Below are 24285 nucleotides of genomic sequence, written 5' to 3'. Positions count from 1 at the left end.
AGTGAGTTTGATCGCGATTGGTCAGCTTAGAGATTGTGGATGTCAGATTTCGCTACGAGAGCGAGATTTTGTGATGCATATGGGTTCGCTAGTGATTGCGAGAGGTGCCAAAAGTGGTACAGGTTACCCATTGCATGTGGATCACGGGAGAGACGGTGTTGTCTCTGTGATCATGCAGCCAGGTAGAGAGCGAGAGAGCAAGCGAGTCTCTTTTGCTTGTGGATTGCAGGATGCTTTTCATGGAGTGCAAAGCAGTGACCTTGTTGTGCAGGTTGCATCTACGGATGCACAGGTAGAGCGGGATAGCTCTAGTGAGTCACAGCAGGATGAGTCATCAGAGGTGATGACAGAGATGACTCACATGGATGTTGAGATGTCGGCTATTGTGGAGTCATTTCTTGATATGCTTATGCCAGAGCTTGATGCAGATTCAGGACAGATGGATACTCTTGGTACACATGTGATATGTGGTGGGCACGAAGAGTTACTCCAGAGCTCGGAGTCAGAGTGCCATGGTCTCTATGATAGGGGACAGGGCTGCCATGAGTTGAGTTATGAGTTGGAGGTGGCAGAGGTTGCCAGGGTTGCATCAACGTTCGGTGTCTTCATGTACGAGATGCTGATCTCGAGGCCTGACATAGCAGCTGCAGTGGGAGCATTTGCAGCAGGGTTGATTAGTTGTTCGATGACTGATCTCGGCATAGAGCATAGGGGAGGTTTGCAGGTATTGGACCGATACTTGCAGGAGTGCATGAGCTCTTGTAGACTCTTTGCAGAGCTTGGAGCTAGCTCTGTGTGGCTTCCTCAGTGGGATGTTTGTCTACCAGTAGAGCCGGATGCACTAGCTCATCGAGAGTCAATGGGCATAGGTTGAGACAATATCTCGCCTTCTATTAGTTGTACACTAGTAGATCTTGCTTAAAGGCACATTGGCCTTTAAGTGGGAGGTTGTTGGGGTTAAGGCCTATGTGCCTTGACCGGTCGCCCAGGTCATGGGCGCCCGCCCACTGTTACCCTATACTTATAGTGAGTATATTGTATAGGGGGAGCTGCCACTTCACAGTCTCCCCACCCACATCGTGTGTGTGTCTCCTTCTCTCTCTCACTCTCCGTTTGTGGTGCTCCCCGATCCCCTTCAGGAATCAAACCACACACGGAAGGGGAAGGAACTTCCCCTCTCAACGCTTGAATACCTCTACTAGACCTCCAAGATGGAAGACAACCTCCCCAGCCAACTCCACCGCTAGTAGCCACACCCCTCAACACCCCACCCCCACTTTCCCACCATTCTTTGCACAAGCTTCTGCCCCAACGCCCATCCCAACTCCAAAAACCAAAAACACCTTTACTCAGGCATGCGTAACTAGTGCTAAATCCCTCCTTTATGATTAATGCAGGTTTCCAAAGATGTGCATGGACGCTTTCGGTTCATCCCCAAGATGTGCATGATTAATGCAGGTTTCCAAAGATGTGCATGGACGCTTTCGGTTCATCCCCAAGAGCAAGGCGAAGGGAACCTTTGTACCCCTTCATTTTTTCAACCCCTTGCTAGATATCAAAAATCTCACCTCTTTCTTTAGCTTGTTTTTTTTGGCTTGGCATTTCCACCACTCCCCTATGGGATGAATGCATTTTTAGCTGGGCTTTTGACCCCCCGTTGAAAGTAACACTCTGTAATGCGAAGGAAATTTTCACCTCTCTCACACCCCATGAGTGTGTTTGTAACTTAGAAAACACCGCACAACACGTAATCTCCACGAACTTGTGTTATTTTACGAGTACTGCTTTCTATTTTATGAGTACCGCTTTTGCTCACCTTTGTGGCCACGGTCTTGGCACATACCAACTAAGACACCTAACTTCATAGAATCTTTTAAGGAGCTAAATCAAGCGCTCTTATATCTCATAAAATCTGGTTGCATCACTCTACCTTCTAGCCTAACACATGGAGAGTTAACTAATGCGTTCTCAGCCTATTGTGGGAAATTCCTCCCTTCTAAAATACAACACCGCATCCATAATGATCTCACAAGAGAAATTAAAGAACTAAGGAACAAATTCTTTCTTACTTGCATTGACAAAGCTCCAAACAATATGATTATCATTTGTAAGGCCTTTGTTCTTCTTGAAGCCCAAAAACTCCTATAAGGCAATGATTTTACACCATCTCCTCTTGGGATTGAGGGGGTTACCTCCCTTGTGCTAACATTTCTCTCTCAGTAAACTTTTCTCGAACACCTCTCCCTCCCCTATCTCACCGGAATATACAAACTTCATAAGGCCTCTTTTAGATGGATAACATGTGGAGCTGCCTGTTGTTACTCAGAAATCTCTACACTTATGGCTTGCTTGCTAAAATCTTGTATACCACTACTCAAGGAACGAGCCAAAAAACTTAACAAAAAAGCACTTTTATGTCACCATCTTCATCTACAATCTTGGTGGATTGTAGATTCAGTTTACGATTGCATCCTCAACCTCCCCTCTCATGCAACACAATTCTACTCAGGGGATGTAAAAAGATGCTTCGAGAACATCCCGCACTCAGGGGTACAAGGCCTAATCCATCATATCACCTTGTTAATTTCCCATGCCTTCTCCACATCTCTAGAAACGTTCATCTCTTTCAAAAGATTCCCCTCCAAATGCATAGAGGGCACTTGGTCTTCCTATAGATACAAATCAAGCCTTTCATTTAACCTCAAGAAGTACTCCGACTAAACGACTGGCTCATTAATAACATGTTTTTACAATGTCAAGGGAAGATTTATAGGAAAACCAACGGAATGCCAATGGGACTTGCATGCTCCCCCCTATGGTGCAATCTCTACCTCCACTCACTAGAGTTTGAGTTCCTCTCTGACACTCTCAACACACACATAATGCTAAAGAGATTCTCTCAACTTTAGGCCATCCCTTTAGATATTATGACGATATCTTACTCATAAACTCTACAAACCCATTGTTCTTCATAGAGCAACACAAAATCTACCCGAATTGCTTACCCATTGAAACCACCATTGGTAACTCTACCAAATTTCTAAACCTCCATCTCTCTACCCAATTTGGCTATCTCACAAAAAGATTTACACCAAAAGAAGATAAAATCCCGTGCACACCCATAAGATGCCTCAAACGATCCACCAGCCGACCTTCTGAGTGGGCACATAAGGTCATTATCTCACAACTCAAACCAATACTCTATTGAAACTCCAATGCTACGGAAGCCACTAAAGACATTAAAATGCTTGTGGACTCTTTTTGTAAAAATGGTTTCGAGAGAGCTAAGCTTTGGAGACTTGTGAGAATATTCCTTTCAAAGTTTTAAGCTATAAAATTGTCATGCCACCCCACTCTACTCTTGGACTTGCTAGACTTTGGAGGACACTAGGACCCCTTGGGGGGCCTAGTGCCCCCTTTGGGACAAATCCTCATCCTTTCTAGTGCAGGCGGAGGAGGGTCTCTCTGACTAGCACAAAAACCACCTCTAAAGGATAATCTAGTGCACACCTTAAAGCCTAGACCAAGATGCTTATAGGGTAACAAGATTTTGGATGGAAGTAACTCTTACTTCAACCTAACCCCCCAATTTTCTATAAAAAACATCAAGACTCCACTACCCCCACTCCACCCCTCCCTAACCGTGCACCCTTTGGGCCTCCCTATCTTTTTGAGGTTGCCCCCTTCCTTCTTTCTCTCTAGCCTATAAATATGGAGGCTTGGTTGTTCTTTTCAAGGTGATATTTGTTTCCAAACAAGCTGTCAAAAAAGAGAAATCTCACCACATCCTCTCACCACTCTGCTCAAATGGAATCTTCCTCTCAGGTTTGTAGCTTACACTTGCTTTTGATTGTCCTTTTTTAGCTTGACATCTATGACATGTAGGATCATGCTATGACACATGCCTTCCACCATTTACTAACATTTTAAAATTTTTTTTTGATGGTGATGTGGACAAGTAAGAGGGTCTTCCTTTGGCTAAAACATTGCAATCTAGCTCAAGCTCCCAAAGTTTAATCTTTTCTCTCTCTCCATTGTTTGTAGACAAGCATTTTTCATTATAATTGCTTCCAATAAGAGTCTTTTTGAGCATTCCTTACCTCTGTGTTTTAATGGTTAAAGTGGTGTCTTCATGTTGTAACTTTCTAGTAACCTTCTCTCTCTCTCTCTCTCTCTCTCTCTCTCTCTCTCTCACACACACACACACACACACACACACACACACACACACACACACACACACACAGAGACTCTCTCTCTCTCTCTCTGTCTCTCTCTCTCTCTCTCTCTCTCTTACCCGCCAACACATACATACACTCACTCTCACCACACATACACACACCCACCCCCTCGCTCGTCCTCTCTACACACCACTCACAAATGCTCCCTCTCCCTATACACACAATCTACAAATATAGCCACACAAACACACTTGCACGCACACATTCAAACAAACACACGCATGGCATACACACGCACAAGAAGAGAAACCAAAGAAACTCGATATCGGCACCCAAAGCAACGAAGAAGAACGGCCAAATCACTTGATGGCAACAACAAATCAAGAAATGACGTCGAAGGCAAGCCTCAAAAGTGACAAACATGTTACAACAATGCACCAGTGAAGCCTACGATTCATCGACAATTCATCCATGACGCACTTCTCCGGTAAAACAACCCATAGAAAAATCTATTTCCCTTTTTCTAGCCAAGATTTGTAAAAAAACCATTTGTATATTGCCACCTCTCTCTAGGTGATGGTCACAAAGGCCCACCTAGGAGATATCATTTTAAAATTCTCATAAAACAAAGCAGGGGTCAACCATCTGGGACCTGGTTCCTTGCTTTGTCTCTCTTGTATTAGGGCCCAAGTCTAATCATATATCCTAAACTAAGCAAGCACTGAGAGGTCATTACCGAGGGCGGGGGAGGGGGGGGGGGGGGGGGGGGGGGGGGGGGGGGGAGGGCAACACTTGAGAGGGAAGTCATACAGACACACTGACTCCAAGGGTCGCTACACACAACCGTGTGATTTCTACACACGTGAATTATCCCTAGAGAACGTGCTATAGACTCTCTCTCTCTCTCTCTCTCTCTCTCTCTCTCTCCATCACCATGGTCTCCACCTCATTGAAACGAAGGTTTTTGCAAATACCACCTTGCATCAAGTTTGCCCTCACATCCCGAGGGGTTTCATTATCTACGTCTATCTATGTGTGTGTGTGTGTGTGGTGTGGTGTGCTATGATTAGTGTTATTTGGATCGTTGTTGTCCGCGTCCTGGCCGCTCAAAGCTAGGTGGTGCCCCCTGTTCACTCCCCGTGATGAGTTTGACTTGCGCTGTCTTGGCATAGAGGTTGCAAGGGTCCGTTTTGTGCTTGCACTTGTCATTTGGTGGCCCCACGGAGAAGGGCTTCTTGAAACCCTTCAGTTTACAACACTGAAAATGATGCACGTTGTGGACCATGGATAAGTGGCTGCAGGAATTCTCCAATTGGAGAGCGGAGGAGGAAGAAATTTTCAGTTTATAACGCTAAAAACGATGCACGTCAACGACCAAGGACAAGTGGTTGTGGGAATTATCCAATTGGAGAACGGAGGAGGAAGAAATTGAGAAGCACTAATAGCCTTCATCGAAGTGCTGCTGCCAAAATACACCGTCGTCAACATCTAGGAAGTAAGTTCTCCATCTCGCAGCTCTCATTCTAACCGTAAATCAAGATCCAGTAGTAGGAGGGCAGCATGTTGCTCTCATTGTCGTCGCCCACCGCAATCTATCAATGAGTGCCATCAACGGAAGTAAAGGAGAAGCATAAATCCTCTACGTCAACGTCCACTGCGAAGAAATCATCCATATTAAGGAAGGGAAGAGGTTAGTGAAGCCTCTCTTCCCAGAGAAATCTGAGAATAAAAGTGTAGCCTGTGCTCGTAAGTGGCCCAAAGGGGTTGCTCATGCCAAGGGAAAAGGAGGGCTAGACCAATCCTAAATCAAATGACCCCCAAGGAAGGAGAAACACCTTGCCACACGAGTGCTTCAAGTTTGGAAAGCAGAATTGTGCCTAGGCTACCAAAAAGAAGGTCATCCAAAGCAAAGCGGCGAAAGATCGCCTATCAATTCATGATGGGCATGCGAGTGCTGCCAATTTACTCCGACAACCCTGAAGTGAAGGTGATAAGAAGGTTCCCATTCCCTAGAGAGGAGTTGTTTGTCTACTATCCTTGCTGTTTTGGAGGGTTGGTAGAGGGCTTTCCTCCTCTCTCCATACAACTCATCCCGAAGAAACTGTCTACCATGGGTTAAACCCAGTGGCTTGGAGAGGAGCTACAATTAAATGGTGTGGAATACATGCAACAAGACGATTACGGTAACTACTTGCAATTGCTGGTAGCTAAAAGGCTATGAGTGGTCAAACACGTCGCCATCACTCCATACATACTGAAGCATGTGTCATCTCTGGAAGGGATGACGATGCTTCGGTCTGCATTATTTTCCACTGCTAATGAAAGTAGAAGCAAGATCATAGTACAAATCCTTCGCGCCAGCCACCAAGGAGAGGTGGGACCTGCTAAGAGCACCATTTCTAAGGCGCTTTAGATAAGGCACCACATCTGGAAAATTGTGGCAATTGCTAATGGAGTTGAACCGAGGAAGTATGGATGAATATGCAGCATACGAATCAAAGTTTGTATATCTATGGGGACAATGGATTGCATCGCTGAGGGATGGCGAACGGACCCGATTCCCTAAAGAAAGATCGGTTTGTGGTTGTTTTATGGCCAATTCTTAAAGAGAAGGTGAAGGAAAGGTTTCCTGCTATGTATGAGGTAGCAAGTGAAGTAGCCCGCCTCAAAGCTAAAGACATTGTGTCTACAAGCCAGAACTACTGAGGAAGAGGAACAGGGAAGGGCCTGACCACACCTAATTGTACCTGCAGTAGCAGCCGTCCAAAGGAATCAGTCATAGGAACCGATTGAAGATCAACAAGACCTACTCAACTGAATCACCAACCAGTTAGAGAATCTTTCAGTACATCTGGTGCAGCAAGTGCATGCACTTGCCACAAATCAAGAGCAAGGAAGAGGGTAACAAATACAAAATCAGGACTACCATTGTTACAACTGTGGAGAGGACGGCCATGGAATGTACTATTGTCCTCATCGAAGAAGGTAGAACTTCAATAGAGGCCCAAGGCAGAATCAAATTTCTCTACCAAGGGCGAGACCACCACCGCCCAGACAACCAGAGCAGATTCCACTGGTCCAAATCCTTTGAACGTCCGTACAACCACCACCACCGCAACCTCTCATTCCACCTCTACCTCCACCACCTGCTGGAAACCAAGCAGTAAGTGTCATCAGTATTGAAGCTAAGGGAAAAGCGAAGGTAGAAGATCATATCAAAGACAAGGACAAAGGAAATCTAGGAAAAGTAGAAGAAGTGGATGCCATAGGAGTAAAGCGTGCCAAGCATGAAGAGGCCTCTCAAAGGGAGGAAAAGATGAAAGGAAAAGGAGATTCTAGCAAGCATGTGTCTAAGCCTTTGCGGAAGATCGACATCATGGATTTTTTGATGGGTGAGTATGCTAAACCATATGGCCTAGTTCAAGATGTTTTGATGCACAATCCAAAAATAACCTGGCCCCAATTACTCCATCTTGCACCAAGGATAAGGAGACAATGGACGAAGATGGTAAGTACTAGAAAGTCAAGACCGAGGATAGCCGGGGCTATCTCTGGAAGAAACTTAGAAGACATCCTACCCATCATGGATGCCTACATCAAGGGGAAACGTATCTCAAACATCTACATAGATGGTGGCACACAAATATGCATCATGAGTGAAAAAATGATGCACCATCTAGGCCTAGAGGTAAGTATGCCGGCATCCTCCCGAGCTAAAATGGCAAATAACGTCAAAGTGAAGTGCATAGGCATTGTGAATGCAGTCAAGGTGAAGGCATTCAACATAGAAGTGGAGGTAGACATTTTTGTCATGCCACACAAAGGGGAGGGCTACCCTATCATTCTCGAAAGACCATGGATCGTGGATATGGCAGCTAAGCAGGATTGGAGTATTGGAATGATCCAGATGAAGAATGCTAAAGGGAAGCCCATATTCTACGACATGAAGAGTGTGAAGCAGCACAACATGATCTTGGAGGCATCGGAAGATGAATTCACCAGTGACTCTTCGACCACCTCGAGAGAAGAGACGACAACAACTGAAGAGAGTGACAGTAGAATCAAAGTGATGGGAGTCATCCTCAGAGATCCAAAGAGATTGACGCAATCTGAAGAACCACCAAAGAACCAAGAGGGACCATCAGGTATGCAACACTTGGTGGATACAAGTAAGTTACAGCGGATGCTCTTCAATGAGTTAGCTAGTGAAGAGAGAGAAGAATATATCTCTATGCTAGGTAACTTCACCACACTTTTTATTGATGGTTATGACAAGATCACATGCATCACAGTAGTGCAACACCGCATAAGACTCAAGGAAGGAAGTAAGCATGTAGTGCAAAAGCTCAGAAGGCTTGGGTAGCTCAGCAAGAGGCATTGCTCAAAGAGGTAGGAAATTTGCTACAGGCAGGTTTCATTTACCCCGTCAAAGACTCTGAATGGGTCTCTCCAATGATGGTCACGCCAAAGAAGAACGGTGTCGTGTTGCTCCGCTCCCATGACAAGAAAATGAACAAATGAATGCCAATCAAGAGTATTTGAATCCTACATGATTAATCAGCAGCTATAAGGGCTTGCTAACAAGCCATTTTTAAGCTGAAAGAATGCTAGATGCGGCTTAAAGGGCCAAAAGATGTCTTTGTAATGCTAAATAGTGACTATGCTTGAAGTGGTTATAGCTGGGATTTTATTAATCAAAGTTGAAGTACTTGATGTGCTCTACCGGCCTGTCTTTACGGCTCGTCGCTTGGAGCTACGATAAAGAAGTTATGGCAGCTTAAAGTTCCAGTCAATTGTAGATCCGTACCGGATTGGGCAACTGCAGCTAAGGTGACAAAATTTAAATGAATGCATGAGTCCGAAGTGCTCGCTTTTAGGAGCATGTCGGTCTTTTCAAATTAGTGGATCGGAGTCTCGGTTGCCAAGATATTGGCCGATAAAGATTCACCGGGGGCCAGTTCCGTACCAGTCTAGTCCGCTCGGTCGGTGTTTCGTCTGGGAGTTTTGAGTAGCAGTGAGGTGGTCCGGGGCGGGCAACAAGAAGAGTAGCCTCTAAGCACCCTTCTAGGCTCCCGTGCTGCTCAATTGGGTTGGGGTTGGAAAAAACAACAAACACACACACAAACCCGCAACCTAACCCTACATAAATTTGGGGCACCACCTAGTTTTGGATGCGAACTAGGACGCGTAAAGAGAGAGAGAGAGAGAGAGAGAGAGAGAGAGAGAGAGAGAGAGAGAGAGAGAGAGAGAGAGAGAGAGAGAGAGAGAGAGAGAGAGAGAGAGAGAGATAGTGCTCGGGCTGCTTTGAAATGTATCGGCAATGATCAAGCAAACACAATTATATATGTAAGAAAGAGAGAGAAGAGGGAGGGGGTGCTGGTTGCATTCATACCTTCTTACAAATCTGTCATGACCGATCAAAGTGAGATTAGTATTTGTTCAACATAGCTTGAGTAAATTTCACCACAACACATCACAAGAAAAGCCACCCCAATCACTGTCTTAAGGCTAGGGGAGTCCTCTCCACCCTGTCGCCCTCTTACAATATGTGGGATTTATGGCTAAATTGATGACAACACCCAGACACAAGCTATCAAGAACTAAAAAAATCACCAAGACACTTACACATCATTGTTGTCCATTACTTCACGTTGGAAGAGAGACAAAGTATCCAAGCTTAGTCCAAATCCACCCTCCTTGATTCAACAAATGTTGGGCTTACACTAGTAGGAGAAATGATAGATTTCCCACTCTCAATTAAATGATTGCTCTCTCTCTTACAATGGCATAGAGTTCCCGTGCTAATCACCCCTATTACAACACATGCACATGCATACGACAATGAGCTTCCACTCAAGAGATCCTTCTAGAGAGGTTGAGCTTGGCTTCTCAAGCTATAGCATAGTGCTCTTGCTTATGGCTCTCCCTTTGTGCTAGCTACACCCTCCTTTTATAGCAATTTTGAAGGCTAGGGTTACTCCTCTAACCATGGTTGGGTTAGATTTTCAGCACTTATCTAATTTCTTTTGCTTGGAATTATCAAGAAGTTGGTGTGGATAGATGAAGAAGAGAGAGAGGAGAGAAGTGGAGGTGATAGGACTTTTCATAGTAGGTTAGTGTTAGTAAATTAGTAGAGTTAGTTATTTTATTGATTTACAAATGGAATTGGATATTTACAATGGGAGTATCCAAGTAGAATACAAATAAGGAAGAAAAAAATCTTAATAGGTAAGAAAACATGGATTTCTTACAATGTTGATGCTCCAAGTGTCTTGAGTAGGGTCAATTTTGATGTTTGTTGACGGTCCACTAGCTTTGACGGTACGTTTTTTCACTCTTGACCTTCCTTTGGGAGCCAAGGTAATTAAATATGAGTAATCAATCACCATGATGCTGCATTTCAAGAGAAGAGGCTGAATTTTATGGTTTTTTGATAGATATGGGTAATATGGACGAGGAAAAATGAGACTAGGTGGTCAATTTTGGAATGGAAGTGTGTGTAGGAAACATGAGTTCACCATGGTTTCTCTTATTCTTCAAGGTTTAGAAGAAGGTGAGTAGGGTGCAGAGAGGAGTGGTGAGAGAGGTGGGGATGATGAGTGGAGAGGTGTGTGTAAAAGAGGAAAATGATAAAGTGGAAGAGGGAGTGTGGCTGCATAGCATGGGCAAACTGGGGTCCACCAATAAAATCATAGCTCACAGCTCGTAGCTCAAAAAAATATGGAAAATTTTGAGGTGAAAGTTCAACCCACGAGCTAAAAATTTTGCTTGTATCACCTTTTCAAATTCGGGGAGCATGTGATCTTTAAAAATTCAACAAAACCGACTGTCTTTTCCACTGCACAAAGTCCTTGTGAGGTCCTTCTTTGGATGATTCTTTTGAATACCTCCAAGAGTGAGCTCCCCATGGTGCATGCATGCATGCCACATACCCTGGACCTTATTTGGTAGATCTATAATTGAAGATATTATTGAGATCATGATATAAGTGAATAGTACAACTAAGAAAATCAAATATTGAGGGGTCTAAAAAATTATGTACATGTCAAATATAAATAATATAGGTGGAAAAATATAAAGGAGTCAAAATAAATCTCTCTCATTATAAGTCTACCATAAAAAGATGAATATTTTTTGTGGTCTAATTTATGAGAGTAATAGAGAATAGATGTAGGAAGGAAAAAATGACAATAGTGAAAAAATATACACTTAAATAAAACTAGTTTTTTTGGATTTTTTTTGGGATGGAGTTACACCAAAAATAAGAGAAGCTTGCATGAAATTATTTTTATATGGAATAAAGAGTATGCAAAATGGTAAGAAAAAATATGGTAATGGTGAGTCAATGTACATAGCATAAGTAACACACACCTACGTATAAATATTTAAATAAATACCAAAATAATTATGAAAAATCATTTTATTTAGGCCCTATATACAATAAAATATTTACACACAAATGGGCCATAATATACTTATATTTTTTTATTTTTATGATTTTTTTGGCTCAATCAGCCCAGTGACTAGCTAATTGAGGGTTTTTAAGAAGATATGGGAAAAGTCCCCTAACTCACACATGCCTATGTACAGTGAAATGGTAGGCATAGCCACAGTGTTTGAGTGATTTGATAGGGTGAGGTAGCTTACTATGGCAATTATGGAAAGCCGAAAAACGGCTATCAGCAGTAAGGGTTTTGAATATAGCAGAATAAGTGCTTGAGATAGCAATGCTTGCCCGATATGTATACGAAATGTGGTGCCGTTACGGAAGTACAAAAAGATCTTGAAGAGATTATTAAATCTGAATTGAAGTCTCGTGGAGTGAACATAATGCTCGTTTTGCCGGTGCCTTGGTAAACTTGCATGCCAAATGTGGTACCTTTATGAATGGATGGTGCCCAAAGCCCAAAGCCTTATTGTGTGGCCACCCAAGGAGCTAATGGAAAGACTGCCCAAGCCAACCCACTTGGCCAATGCCCACCCAAATGGAGAAAATAGAGGTTTTTTTCAAACCTAATGTAAAATGAAACGAAGCCATGGCGTGGCAGCACGCAGAAGAGACAGGAGGAGACGAAATGCATAGCGCTGAGCGCTATGATGCTCAGGTGAGTCCGTTGTAGAGTCGAAAATGGCTTAGAACGCCGACACAAGCAAGTTTGGAACCACTCCCGGCGAAATTCGCGCTACTTGATTTCGGCCTTGCCACGTCATAAGGGTGGCTACCCATTAGCAACGTCGCTAATGGGTAAGCCAAATATAGAAAAAGGGGCCATGCAACCTAGAAAAGTCATCGTGTGGTTAATTTGAGTCTCTTCTCTTTTCATTGGATCGCCCTCTCTCCTGGGGAGGAGGCGAGAGTCCATAAGCTTAAGCTAATCTCCTTTAGCCAAGCCTAAGCTCGGATTTTCTTAATCCTTAAGCCAAGCCTCTCAAACTCATAAGCTATCTTAACCTTAAGCTCTCCAAGCCAACTTTGCTCTTGATCTCTTTGAGCAATCCTAATTGTAAGCTCATTAGCCAAGCCTAAGCTCTCTAATCAAAGCCATCCTAATCTAAAGCTCCTGAGTTTAAGCTTGCTAATAAAAGTTTTCCCAAGCTCATAAGCCAAACTTCATAGCCTAACCTCGTCCTTAATCAAGCTAATCCTATTATCCCTAAACCAAGCCTAATCCTTTAAGCTTTCATTAATCGAGTCATAAGCTCTCTTAAGCCATCTTAAACCTTCCCTAAGCCTCATTAGCCATTCGAAACCTGCTCGAAGCTTATTTACCATTCAAATTGGGAAGCAGACGGCAAAGTAAGCAGAGCATCATCGTTTTCTTGTTTAAGCACCTGGTTTAAGCCAGGTTTCTTCTTGTAAAGAGCATTTAAGCCTCAAGGTGATTGTTTAACCATGGATCCAGCCGCTTAACTAGAATTAGAGGGACTACTTGTTTTAAACTCTATTGTCGTTAATTGCATCTGCTACACCTTTTTCTTCACACCTCTCACAGCCAGGGGCTTGGTGCCTTCCTGGCTCACCTTTCGCACAATTATCCCCCTACATTCATGGTGAACCCGATGTGAAACGAGCCTAGGTGGGAGGTCAGGATGGAGATTCTAGCAGAGCTAATGCAGTTTATTGAAGACTACAACCTCAATAGATTTGATAAAAATCTTGCAACAGCAGATCTGCCAAAAATGTTGGGCTTAGTTCAGGGATGCTTGGAAGAAGTAAAAGCTATGAAGATGAAAAAGCAGCTTGATGATGCTGTGGAGATGGCACTTGATGTCGTGCATGAGCGGTATGGAATTTTTCAAGGGCATGATCCAGATGGACACCTTGCATGCTATCAAGTGGAGATGAAGAACCGAGGAATTCCAGAAGGTCGGATGATTTCGACCTTTGAAGAAGTTGTAACCTCCGAGTTTAAAGACAAGGTTCGAGAACTGGCAGAGACATACCCCACATAGTGGGATCATTTTGCAGAAGGGTTTGTTCATGAAGCTCAAGAATTATCGAGTTAACGATGAAGGAGATTAACGAACGAGGCCAGATTATTTTCTATAAAGAAGAAGGGGATCATATGCAGTTCCTTAATTATGATCAATTTTGGGATCATATTTCTTCAAGAAGTAAAGACAAGGCAAATACAGCTTTGGAGGTAGCAGATTCAACGACAAAGGACCATATTTTGAGCAACCGAGCAAAGGTACATAATGAATTTACTACTGAAATGCAAATATATGATTTTTTTTCGAAGATTACTCGCGTGGAAGTTACTTCGAATAATGGTTCTAGTGAAGAGCTAAACTGTACATCAAAATTTTTTCAAGGTACTGACCTTGGCATGGGATGCTCTCAACAAGTCTATCAAGAAGATGAGACACTACAAGCTTCTAATGATTCTATCAGCATTATAGCTGAACAATGTGCAACAGATTTATTACAAATGATTGCACAAACAAATCTATTATATATACAATAGCTGATGAAGTGGCCGAGGCTGTAAACCTAACACAGGATGTACTTGATAATGCCAATGGACCTATGGTTGCTTCTGGCAATATGTTTGCCGATTCTATTATCACAGAAGCAGATTCCATAATTGATGGGTTTTGGACCCAATCTGAAGAAGAAGGTTATAGTAGTATAGCTCAGCTTTGTGATGCATGTACCCCTTTAGAGGAGGTGCTTGATGAACCTTTTCGAAGTTATAATGGCTTGCTAAGTATCATGGATGCAAATGAGGAAGCAAAGGGCGATATTGAAGATTGCCTACATCATGTTGATTGTGAGCAGGATATTGACATTGACTGTACATCTATAAACGGGCTGCAAGAGGAGCCAACTCCTATAGCTTTGATGAATGATGAGACTTCCAAGGGTGATAATCCCAAGGATATTATGGATGAAGATTTTCAGAACAAAGCTATTATTCATTATCAACCTGAAGAGTCAAGTAAAAATCTCTCTGATGATACAGGTCCAGAAAGTCCTAAGATTTTTTGTGATGGCTATGAAGCTAGAGGGGGTGACGTTGCTAAATCATCCCTGATACAGCATAAAGTGCTCAAGATTTTTCATTTTCTTGGGCAATGTGCCAAATGTGGCTGGGTTTGGATATTAATCCTAATTCTTATGTCAGTGATGTTCTGGCTACCAGTACAAGGGAGTCATAGTTCTTTAATTCTTGCTGGTAACGACCTTAAGTTACCAAAAGTTTATGAGATGTGGCTGTTGCACTATGCTTCAGGTGAGTCTAGTATATTGCAGAGGGCATCAATGCTATGTGATCTTAATGGTATTTGATCTGGGTGATTTGAAAGATCTTCAAAAGTAGGTTCACTATGGATGGGTATTTTTGTTTCTACATTGTGGTTTCTTTCTGCTAGATCCAGGAATAACATATTTGGATAAAAAATTCTTGAAGTTGATTGATACAAGATGTGTGATCTTATGTGGATATTATGTTTCTCCACTATTGGGGAAATTCCTTATTATTCCACTTGATCCTGGGAGCTATTGAAGAGCAACTTGCAGATTCAAAGATGTCATTTATTTTCCTGTCAGGTTACTTGACAGTAGATTTGTTTTTGGATGTATGCTGAGACAGATGTATTTTTGGTTATATGATCAATAATCTTACATGGATAGCTTCCAGTTGACATCTTGTACAATTGTTATAGTATCTTCACATCTTTTGAGATGGTTCTGCTACCAGAACTTGAAGTAAAGGACTTGACGACCATTCCATGTGCAGATAGAGTAAGGCATACTTGAGCTTGACAGGGTTCCCTAAAGAGAGATGATGGTCAATCTGTGTGCATAAGTAACTAGAGCACTTGAGTTTGGCGGGCTTCACTAAACAGATTTTTCATAATTGAATGCTTTGGAGATACGACCAATATAGTTCAAGAATTTGTTAAGGGACAGCTACGAGATAATTGAGCTAGACTATTGATGTTGTGATTTACACCTTCTTTTTGTTTTACATACCTTTATCAACTACGTGAGCTTGATGACAAGTAGCTTAAGGTATTTATAGAAGATGCAGCTTGAAGCCCGGTTGGCACAGACCGGAGGCTGTGCAGGTTCAGAGGGGGTGAATGCCGTGCCGCTCCGCTCCCATGACAAGAAAATGAGCAAAGGAATGCCAATCAAGAGTATTTGAATCTTGCATGAGTATTCAGCAGTTATAAGGGCTTGCTAACAAGCCAATTTTAAGCTGAAAGTATGCCGGATGCGGCTCAAAGGGCCAAAAGATGTCTTGGTAATGCTAAACAGTGAGAATGCTTGAAGTGGTTATAGCTGGGATTTTTTAAATCAAAGATGAAGTACCCGGTGTGCTCTACCGGTTTGTCTTTACGGCTCATCGATTGGAGCTACGGTGAAGAAGTTATGGAAGCTTAAAGTTCCAGTCAATTGCAGATCCGTACCGGATTGGGCAACTATAGCTAAGGTGACAGAATTGAAATGAATGCATGAGTCCAAAGTGGTCGCTTTCAGAAGCATGTCGGTCTTTTCAGATTAGTGATCGGAGTCCCGGTCGCCAAGATATTGGCCAATAAAGATTCACCGGGGGCCGGATCCGTACCTGTCCATTCTGCTCGGTCGGTGTTCCGTCTGGGAGTTTTGAGTAGCAGCAAGGGTTTTGAATACAGCAGAATAAGTGCTTGAGATAGCAATGCTTGCTCGATATGTGTACAAAATGTGGTGCTGTTACGGAAGTACAAAAAGATCTTGAAGAGATTATTATCCGAATTGAAGTCTCGTGGAGTGCAGATAATGCTCATTTTGCCGGTGCCTTGGTAAACTTGCATGCCAAATGTGGTACCTTTATGAATGGATGCTGCCCAAAGCCCAAAGCCTTACTGTGTGGCCACCCAAGGAGCTAATAGAAACACCGCCCAAGCCAACCCACTTGGCCAATGCCCGCCCAAATGGGAAAAATAGAGGTCTTTTTTAAACCTAATGTAAAATGAAACTAAGCCATGGCATGGCAACGCGCAGAAGAGGCAGGAGGAGACGAAATGCATCGCGTTGGGCGCTATGATGCTCGGGCGAGCCCGCTGCAGAGTCAAAAATGGCTCAGAACGCCAGTGCAAGCAACTTTGGAACCACTCGCGGTGAAATCCGCGCTACTTGATTTCGGCCCTACCACATCATAAGGGTGGCTACCCATTAGCGACGTCGCTAATGGGTAAGCCAAATATAGAAAAAGGGGCCATGCAACCTAGAAAAGTTGTCATGTGGTTAATTTGAGTCTTTCCTCTTTTCATTGAATCGCCAATCGCCCTCTCTCTTGGGGAGGAGGCGAGAGTCCATAAGCTTAAGCTAATCTCCTTTAGCCAAGACTAAGCTCGGATTTTCTTAAATTTCCTTAAGCCAAGCCTCTCAAACTCATAAGCTATCTTAACCTTAAGCTCTCCAAGCCAACTTTGCTCTTGATCTCTTTGAGCAATCCTAATTGTAAGCTCATTAGCCAAGCCTAAGATCTCTAATCGAAGCCATCCTAATCTAAAGCTTAATCTCGCTAATAAAAGTTTTCCCAAGCTCATAAGCCAAACTTCATAGCCTAACCTCGTTCTTAATCAAGCTAATCATATTATCCCTAAACCAAGCCTAATCTTCGAAGCTTTCATTAACCGAGTCATAAGCTCTCTTAAGACATCTTAAACCTTCCCTAAGCCTCCTTAGCCATTTGAAACCTGCTCGAATCTCATTAGCCATTCCAAACCTGCTCGAAGCTTATTTACCATTCGAATCGGGAAGCAGACGGCAGAGTAAGCATAGCATCATCGTTTTCTTGTTTAAGCACCTGGTTTAAGCCAGGTTTCTTCTTGTAAAGAGCATTTAGGCCTCAAGGTAATTGTTTAACCATGGATCTTGTTGATTAACTGGAATTAGACGGACTGCTTGTTTTAAACTCTGTTGTCGTTAATTGTGTTTGCTACACCTTTTTCCCCGCACCTCTCATAGCCAGGGGCCCGGTGCCTTCTCAGCTCACCTTTCGCACAATTATCCCCCGACAACGGTAAGTGGAGAGTTAGTGTAGACTACAAACCTTTCAGTGCAGCAACAAAGAGGGATTATTTTCCCTTCCCATTCCAAGACGAGATTCTCAACGAGGTAGAAGGTCATGAGTGCTACATAGTATGTGATGGCTACTCAGGCTACTTCCAGATTAGCATTGCAGAAAAAGACGAGTAAAAGACAACCTTCATAACACCATGGGGATGTTTTGCTTACAAAGTATGCCTTTTGGCCTCACCCTACACTCCGGCCACATTCCAATGCTATGTAACTTTTGTCTTCCAGCCATACTTTGGTAAGTCAATATGGGTTTTCGTAGATGATTTCTGCATCTACAGCTCTCGCTCCCTCCATTTGAGCAAGGTTTATGATGGCTTGGCTAGGCTGCAAACCTTGGATGGCCAGCTTAACATAGATAAGTGTCACATTTGTGAAAGCAAGGTCACTCTTCTCGGTCATGTAATTTCATCCAAAGAAATTGAGGCTAACCAAAGCAAGGTTCAAGCTTTAGTGTCTTTATCATCACCCACAATAGCTAAGCAATTGGTCTCTTTCCTTCAAAAGGTAAGGAATTTGAGCAGGTTCATTCCCCTGGTCTCTCAAGTGGTTCAACCTTTACAACAAGTCACCCATAGGGGTGTCTTCCTATGGAGTGAAGAAAATGAGCAACAATTTAGCAAAGTGAAACAAATCCTGGCTTCACTTCCCATCATTGCACCCCCTATATGGGACAATCCATTTTATGTTAACCCTAGTGTAGGAAGTGATACACTTGGAGCCACACTAATGCAGACCTCTTTCATGCATCCTATCTACTTCTTTAGTCGTGTCATGACCCCATCAAAAAAAGGATTCACCACAATAGAGCACATGGTGCTTGCATTGATGTTTGCCACTAAAAAGTTCCACTCTTGTCTATTGCCTAGACTCATTGTAATTATAACAATGGAAGAGGTCTTTTCGTATGTGATGCAACACATGGATGTCTCGTCTAGAATCTCTAAGTGGCTTGCTAGATTACAAGAGTTCGGTTACACTATGCAGGTGGAAAACTCCACCAGAGCTAGTCTAGCAGGTATTCTTATTCATGAAGAAGCTAAAGGTCAGCTCAGAAGGCAAAGGAGTGACACCAATGGTAGAAATTCCTAAGCTAGAAGGAGCTCACTCTCTTTCCTTTGATGGAGCTTACAAAAGAATAGTGGACCAGCAGGCTGCACTGTCATCTTCATTTTCAATGAGCAAAAGGAAAGGTATTCTCTATTGGGCAACTGTTGCACTACCACTCCAACAATGAAGCAGAGTAACGGCCCTAATTCATGGATTAGAACAATGTGTTTTGCGAGGGGTTCATCGCCTAAATGTGTTTGGTGATGCAATGCTCTTGATTAAGCAGATAAATAGCACTTGGGTTTGTAAGAATCGGGTTTTGCTTGGCCAATTATTCCAAGTTAAGGGATTTTTAAGAAAGTTTGAAGTGGTGCAATTATTTCATGTCCCTAGGGCAAAAAATCAAGAAGCAGATGCTCTATCCAAGGAGAGAATACAAGATGTTCCCATAGGAGAAACCAAATTGAAGCTGCCTCTCTTTTAGGGTTTTGATGCTATGCCTAAAATCATCATCTTATTAGATAAAAGAGAATGTCTTGAAGGCTATACCAAGGGCCAGAAACAATGGCTTGTCCAAAAGGCAACAAGATACCACCTTATAAAAAACACCTTGTACTGCAAGGGCAAAGACCAGATTCTCAGGCGAGTGCCAATCTCCAGTGAAATCATGGAGGTGATCTCAAGCTTCCATGATGGTGTTTGTGGCGGCCACTTTGCTCTAAATATTACTAGTAGGAAGATTCTACATGCAGGATGCCTAGTCTGAATAGGGATGTGCATCATTGGTGTAAAACGTGCAGAGCTTGTCAAATATCCAGTGATCGAACACTAACCTATGAGCCACAGACTTCTATTATCTTATATGGCCCATTTGAGGAGTGGGGAATAGATGCAATTGGTCCTTTACAAAGGGCCCAGTTGGGTAAACTGTACATTCTACTTGGTGTAGAATACATGACCTGATGGGCAAAAGCAGCAACCACCATAAGCATTACTGACCAAGAAGTGGTGAAATTCATATTTAAGCACATCTGTTGCCACTTTAGCACACCTCTGGAGATGATATCTAATAGAGGGCCAAATTTTAGAGGAGACTTGGTGGGAGAACTTATGAAGAAATTGAATATCACATGCGGACACTCCACTCCATACTATCCCTAGTGCAATGGTCTAGTAGAAAAGATAAAAAACATGATCTATAAGATCATCACAAAGCAGGTGAATAACCATACAAGTGATTGGGATAAGCATCTCTTGGATGCTCTTTGGGCCTACCTCACGACATTTTGAACATCACTAGGTTTCACCCCTTTCCATCTGGTATATGGAAAAGAGACTATCCTACCCATCCAGGTACAGATAGCCAATTTTCCGGTCATGGCTAGTCAGTTACAGCTGCAATTTCCCATCTCTGCAACCACATCTTGGATCTAGAAAGGCTTCAATTAGATACGTTGTCGTGCTGTGACATGTACATTGTGGGAACGCATCCTACAAGAGTTATCTTGTAGCTTTTTAGATACATAGTTATATTTTCTATAATGTACATATGCATATTTAAGTATACTAATATGCTTTCTATCTCATCCTATTATTTTTCTCAAGGGTAACCTATTCTTACTTTATCATCATAAAATACTATGGGAAAAGCATCAATACCTCCGCCTCTTTAACTTGGGGCAAAAAGCATTGATTCTTTATTTCTACTATCTCATTATCATCTCACACCCTAGTTAGATCCTATATCTAGGGTAAACTCCAATATATATATATTCTATGTATTTTTCATATTTTTCATATATTTCTTTTTAAATAGCTACTAGGAGGGAATCAAATCCTAGTGGGACACTAGGTGGCATGATTTCAAAGTTACACTTATTTTAATGCATTATTGCAAGCATGATTACAAAACTTTGTCAAAGAGCAATGTCATGCTTTCATATGGCATGAGGTGTCCTTTGGAATCAAATGAAAGTCTAGGCTAAGGGGACCACAGGAAGACTTTTGCTGCCAGAAATGGACCCTATTTTGATGATTTTTTTACACAAGGTTCCAATTTGAATTGGAAAACGATTTTAAAATGAAAATCGTAGCTAATGAGCTGAATTTTTTGCCCATATTTATACTTATTTATTTGGAGCCACGGTTGAGGAGATATGATCAAAATACTGGACCCCAGTCTGCCCACATCATGCAGGGACATCTCATTTCCAACTTTTCCAATTTCTGTTCACACTAGCTCCTCTCTTCTTGTGTAAACCCTTGGGGGTTCCCTTCACCTATAAAAGGGGACCTCTTCTTCCTTGAAAGGAACTCAAGCATTCAAGCCATTGATGAGAGGAATTCATGAGAGAGTGAGTAGTAATGCCAAATTGTACTTAGCCATTAACATAAGCCTAAGCCTACACTTTCTCCTAGAGGAAGACTAGCCATCCTTGCATGCTATCCTTAGAAGATCAACTCTAATCGAAGAAGGGCGTGGACTTGGCGTATCAATCAAAGTTTAATTCTCCCCTCTTCTTCTCTCTCCATCAATAATGGTGCCGAAGGGTTTGTCAAGTAAGATGTGTTCTACATTGATGTTTTCTTGATTTCTTGTTGTTTTCTTTTTCATCTCTAATCCAGCATATATATATATCTAATCTCATCTCCTTAACCAAAACTATCTCTCTCACTCTTAGTAATTCATCCTCTCTACAAATTCTAGGTTCTCCTTGCTACAGATACATCCCTCCCCGCAGTATCCTTATTGCCTACGGGCAAGAATAGGGCTTGGGAGAGAAAGTTCTCATCTCTTCACTTATCTCATATCTACATTTCTCACACACTATCCTAGATGAATAACCCACATAATGATAATTTCTATCGCTTTCACTCTGTACGATCTATTAGAATTAACGTATGGATTAGCCGTAAAATACACTTTCAACAACGTATAGTGTTTCTCTTTGGTCCAGAAAGGCTCAATGAAATACTTCTATCAACAGATCCCATCATACTACCTGTCATAAACTATAACTTTTCTTTTGACGTAAGCGTAGTTATTTTTCTATGAACCAAGAGGATTTGTACACACAATTAATCCCAATCACTAGACAAAAAATATATATTATCGTAAGCACAAAACTACAATTCCAAAGAACAATTCGTAGCCTATTTGGTCAGCCAAGATTGAATGCTATTAAATCATCTATTAACCCTTTCATATTACCCATGATACGATATGACCATAGCCTTGATGTTTTCATCTTTGTGTTGTTTTGACACTCTCTTTTGTGTTCTTTTTTTGTGTGTGTGAGTGCAAGAGAGAAAGAGTGGAGCTTCGTTGATTGCACTTCCTTCCAAACCCTAGTCTTCATGGCATCTATGGTTTAACTCCTTCATATAGTTTTTTTTGAGTTCTCTCACAAACTCTCACAGCCATAAGCCCGGTGCTTTCTTGGCAAGACCGCAAATTTCTCGACATATTTTTGGTGAACCCGAGGTGAACAAGCCGGGGTGAGAGTACATAAAGATGGCTAGCAAAGTGGAGCAGCTATATGCTGAAATGAAAGAGCTTACAGACAGATGCAAATGGCTTGAAGAAGAAGACCGGATTCAAAAAGCGATTGAAAGCGCTAGGCAATCCGTATATAATAAGCTTAATATATTCGAAGGCTATGATCCAGAAGGATATCTTGAGTGCTATGTGACAGAGATGAGGCTTCAAGCAATTCCAGAAGCTCGGATGATTGCAGCATTTGTTGAACTTGTGAGTGATGATTTCAAGCACCAAGTTCAAGACTATGCAAGTGTATATGCAAGAAACTGGGGTGAGTTTTCTACAGCTATAACACAAGTATGCTTGGAACATCAAGACCAAGAGATGGAGCATAGTGGAAGTGGATGTGACCAGCTAGAGTTGGTGTCTCCTGTAAGCCATGCAAGTATCAACACATCCATACAGGCTAATTTAGAAGCAGTAATAGATGCATATCTTTTGCAAGATGCAAATTTATTGTATGCAGATGAAGCAGACATAGTGGAAGCTATTTATGCACGTTTGGGTCTTTTGGACGGGAAAGACTCACACACCCATGAAGTGCATGCAAACACTACCTAGATCAACATAATGTCAATCAAGGACACAGATGACACGATAGGCTCACGAAGGAAATCTCTTTAGCTTGTCAGGCTGAGACCATCCTACACATACAACACTCTGGAAGGCCAACTAAACCACAATCAAGAACCTCACTGCTCTCAACTACACCACCTAGCCACATACACACATGCGGAAGGTAACTCACCTAGTCATGCCAGATTCATACGAAACTTAAGGAACAGCATCCCCTCACTAGGATACACCTGTCCCTAAGCTTCTACACTCAAAACCCTCACTCTAAACCCATCTACGGAAAATGCGTAGGATGGCAGAATAGAATTTTGAAAGTGCCCGAAACTGAAATTTATGAGTACCTATGCGTAGCTTATGTCGCCACGATTCTATAGACTACTAGCACGCAGAAAATAGACATCGTTTGATACACTTACGGCCACAAATAGCTCGTAGATGCGTCGACGTGTGCGTTTCGTCTCGCGTGGAATGCTTGGCGTCGTCGCGTAGCTCTCCTCGAGCCTACAGCAATGGTGCAGTCGGATCTCCAATGTGTTGAGCGAGCCGGGCGTAGCGAGAGGATGAAGCTCACGCTCACTCTCTTTCTCTCTCACACACAGTAGACGGTAGCGCTAATGTTTTGATTATGATAAAAGTCTCTTTACAAAATGACCTAGGTACCTTATATACTAAGGCTACCTTAGGTTTAACCAAAAATGGGGTTGAAAGGGTCAAATGGCTTTGTTTTTACAATCTGGAAGTGCCATTGCACCCCGGCTTCTGAAACTAGAATAACTACTCATTACAAATGATGTTTATAGCCATAATCCGCAGCATTTCATAACTTGCAAAAGATAAGACTTTGGTAAGAAACTTGAGTTATTTTGTGTTGTTGACCGAGCGGTCAACATTCCCCCCTTCCGCGTTCATGTCGTCCCCGACATGACCTGATTGTTGATGGCAATGTGGTCTTTGCAGTCGTTTTGTTGTTGTAAAGAAAGTATAGACTATAGCCATTGCAGTAGCTTGTCTTGTTCGTTCAATCCGATGTACATAGTCTTCACATGATTCAGGAAAATCATAATTGATGACGAACTTTATGTCTTTCACATCCACGCTCCGAGTTGCAGCATCTGCTTCTGTCATTATAGGTCTACTGCCAGATCTAAATTCAAAAAGAACCCAATGTTGTTTAACTTGACTCTTATCATCAGGGATAGAGAAAGCTCCATCCATCACTTGCTCCAGAAAATCTGTCAATTCGGAGTATTTGTGATTCTCAGAAACAACTTCTACAATCTGTAGAATTGAGTGATTGGCTTTCTGATCTTGTGAGCCAATGACAACGTTGTAAGGAGTTATGTTGTGTTGTTGACTCAGCGGTC

The 24285-nt window shown here is 42.4% G+C and overlaps 1 protein-coding gene across 2 annotated transcripts in view; it reads left to right on the top strand.

The window, feature by feature from the left end:
- LOC147451378 (uncharacterized) overlaps window positions 1–24285 on the top strand; it is an 88238-nt gene that overhangs the window by 4763 nt on the left and 59190 nt on the right. The window contains exon 3 of one of the 2 annotated variants that reach the window (XM_086520315.1): window positions 1398–1698. The exons of the other annotated variant lie outside the window; for it this stretch is intronic. Coding sequence (XP_086376441.1) covers window positions 1398–1453 — 56 coding nt within the window. The 3' untranslated portion in view covers window positions 1454–1698. Of the gene's footprint in view, window positions 1–1397; window positions 1699–24285 lie in introns of those variants that run through there. 2 annotated transcript variants of the gene reach the window in all.

Source organism: Adiantum capillus-veneris, chromosome 9 (assembly GCF_014529385.1).
Source record: "Adiantum capillus-veneris isolate H3 chromosome 9, ASM1452938v2, whole genome shotgun sequence".
Classification (NCBI taxonomy): domain Eukaryota; kingdom Viridiplantae; phylum Streptophyta; class Polypodiopsida; order Polypodiales; family Pteridaceae; genus Adiantum; species Adiantum capillus-veneris.
The sequence above is the reverse complement of the archived record's forward strand: the minus strand, read 5'-3'. Positions and strand labels throughout refer to the sequence as shown.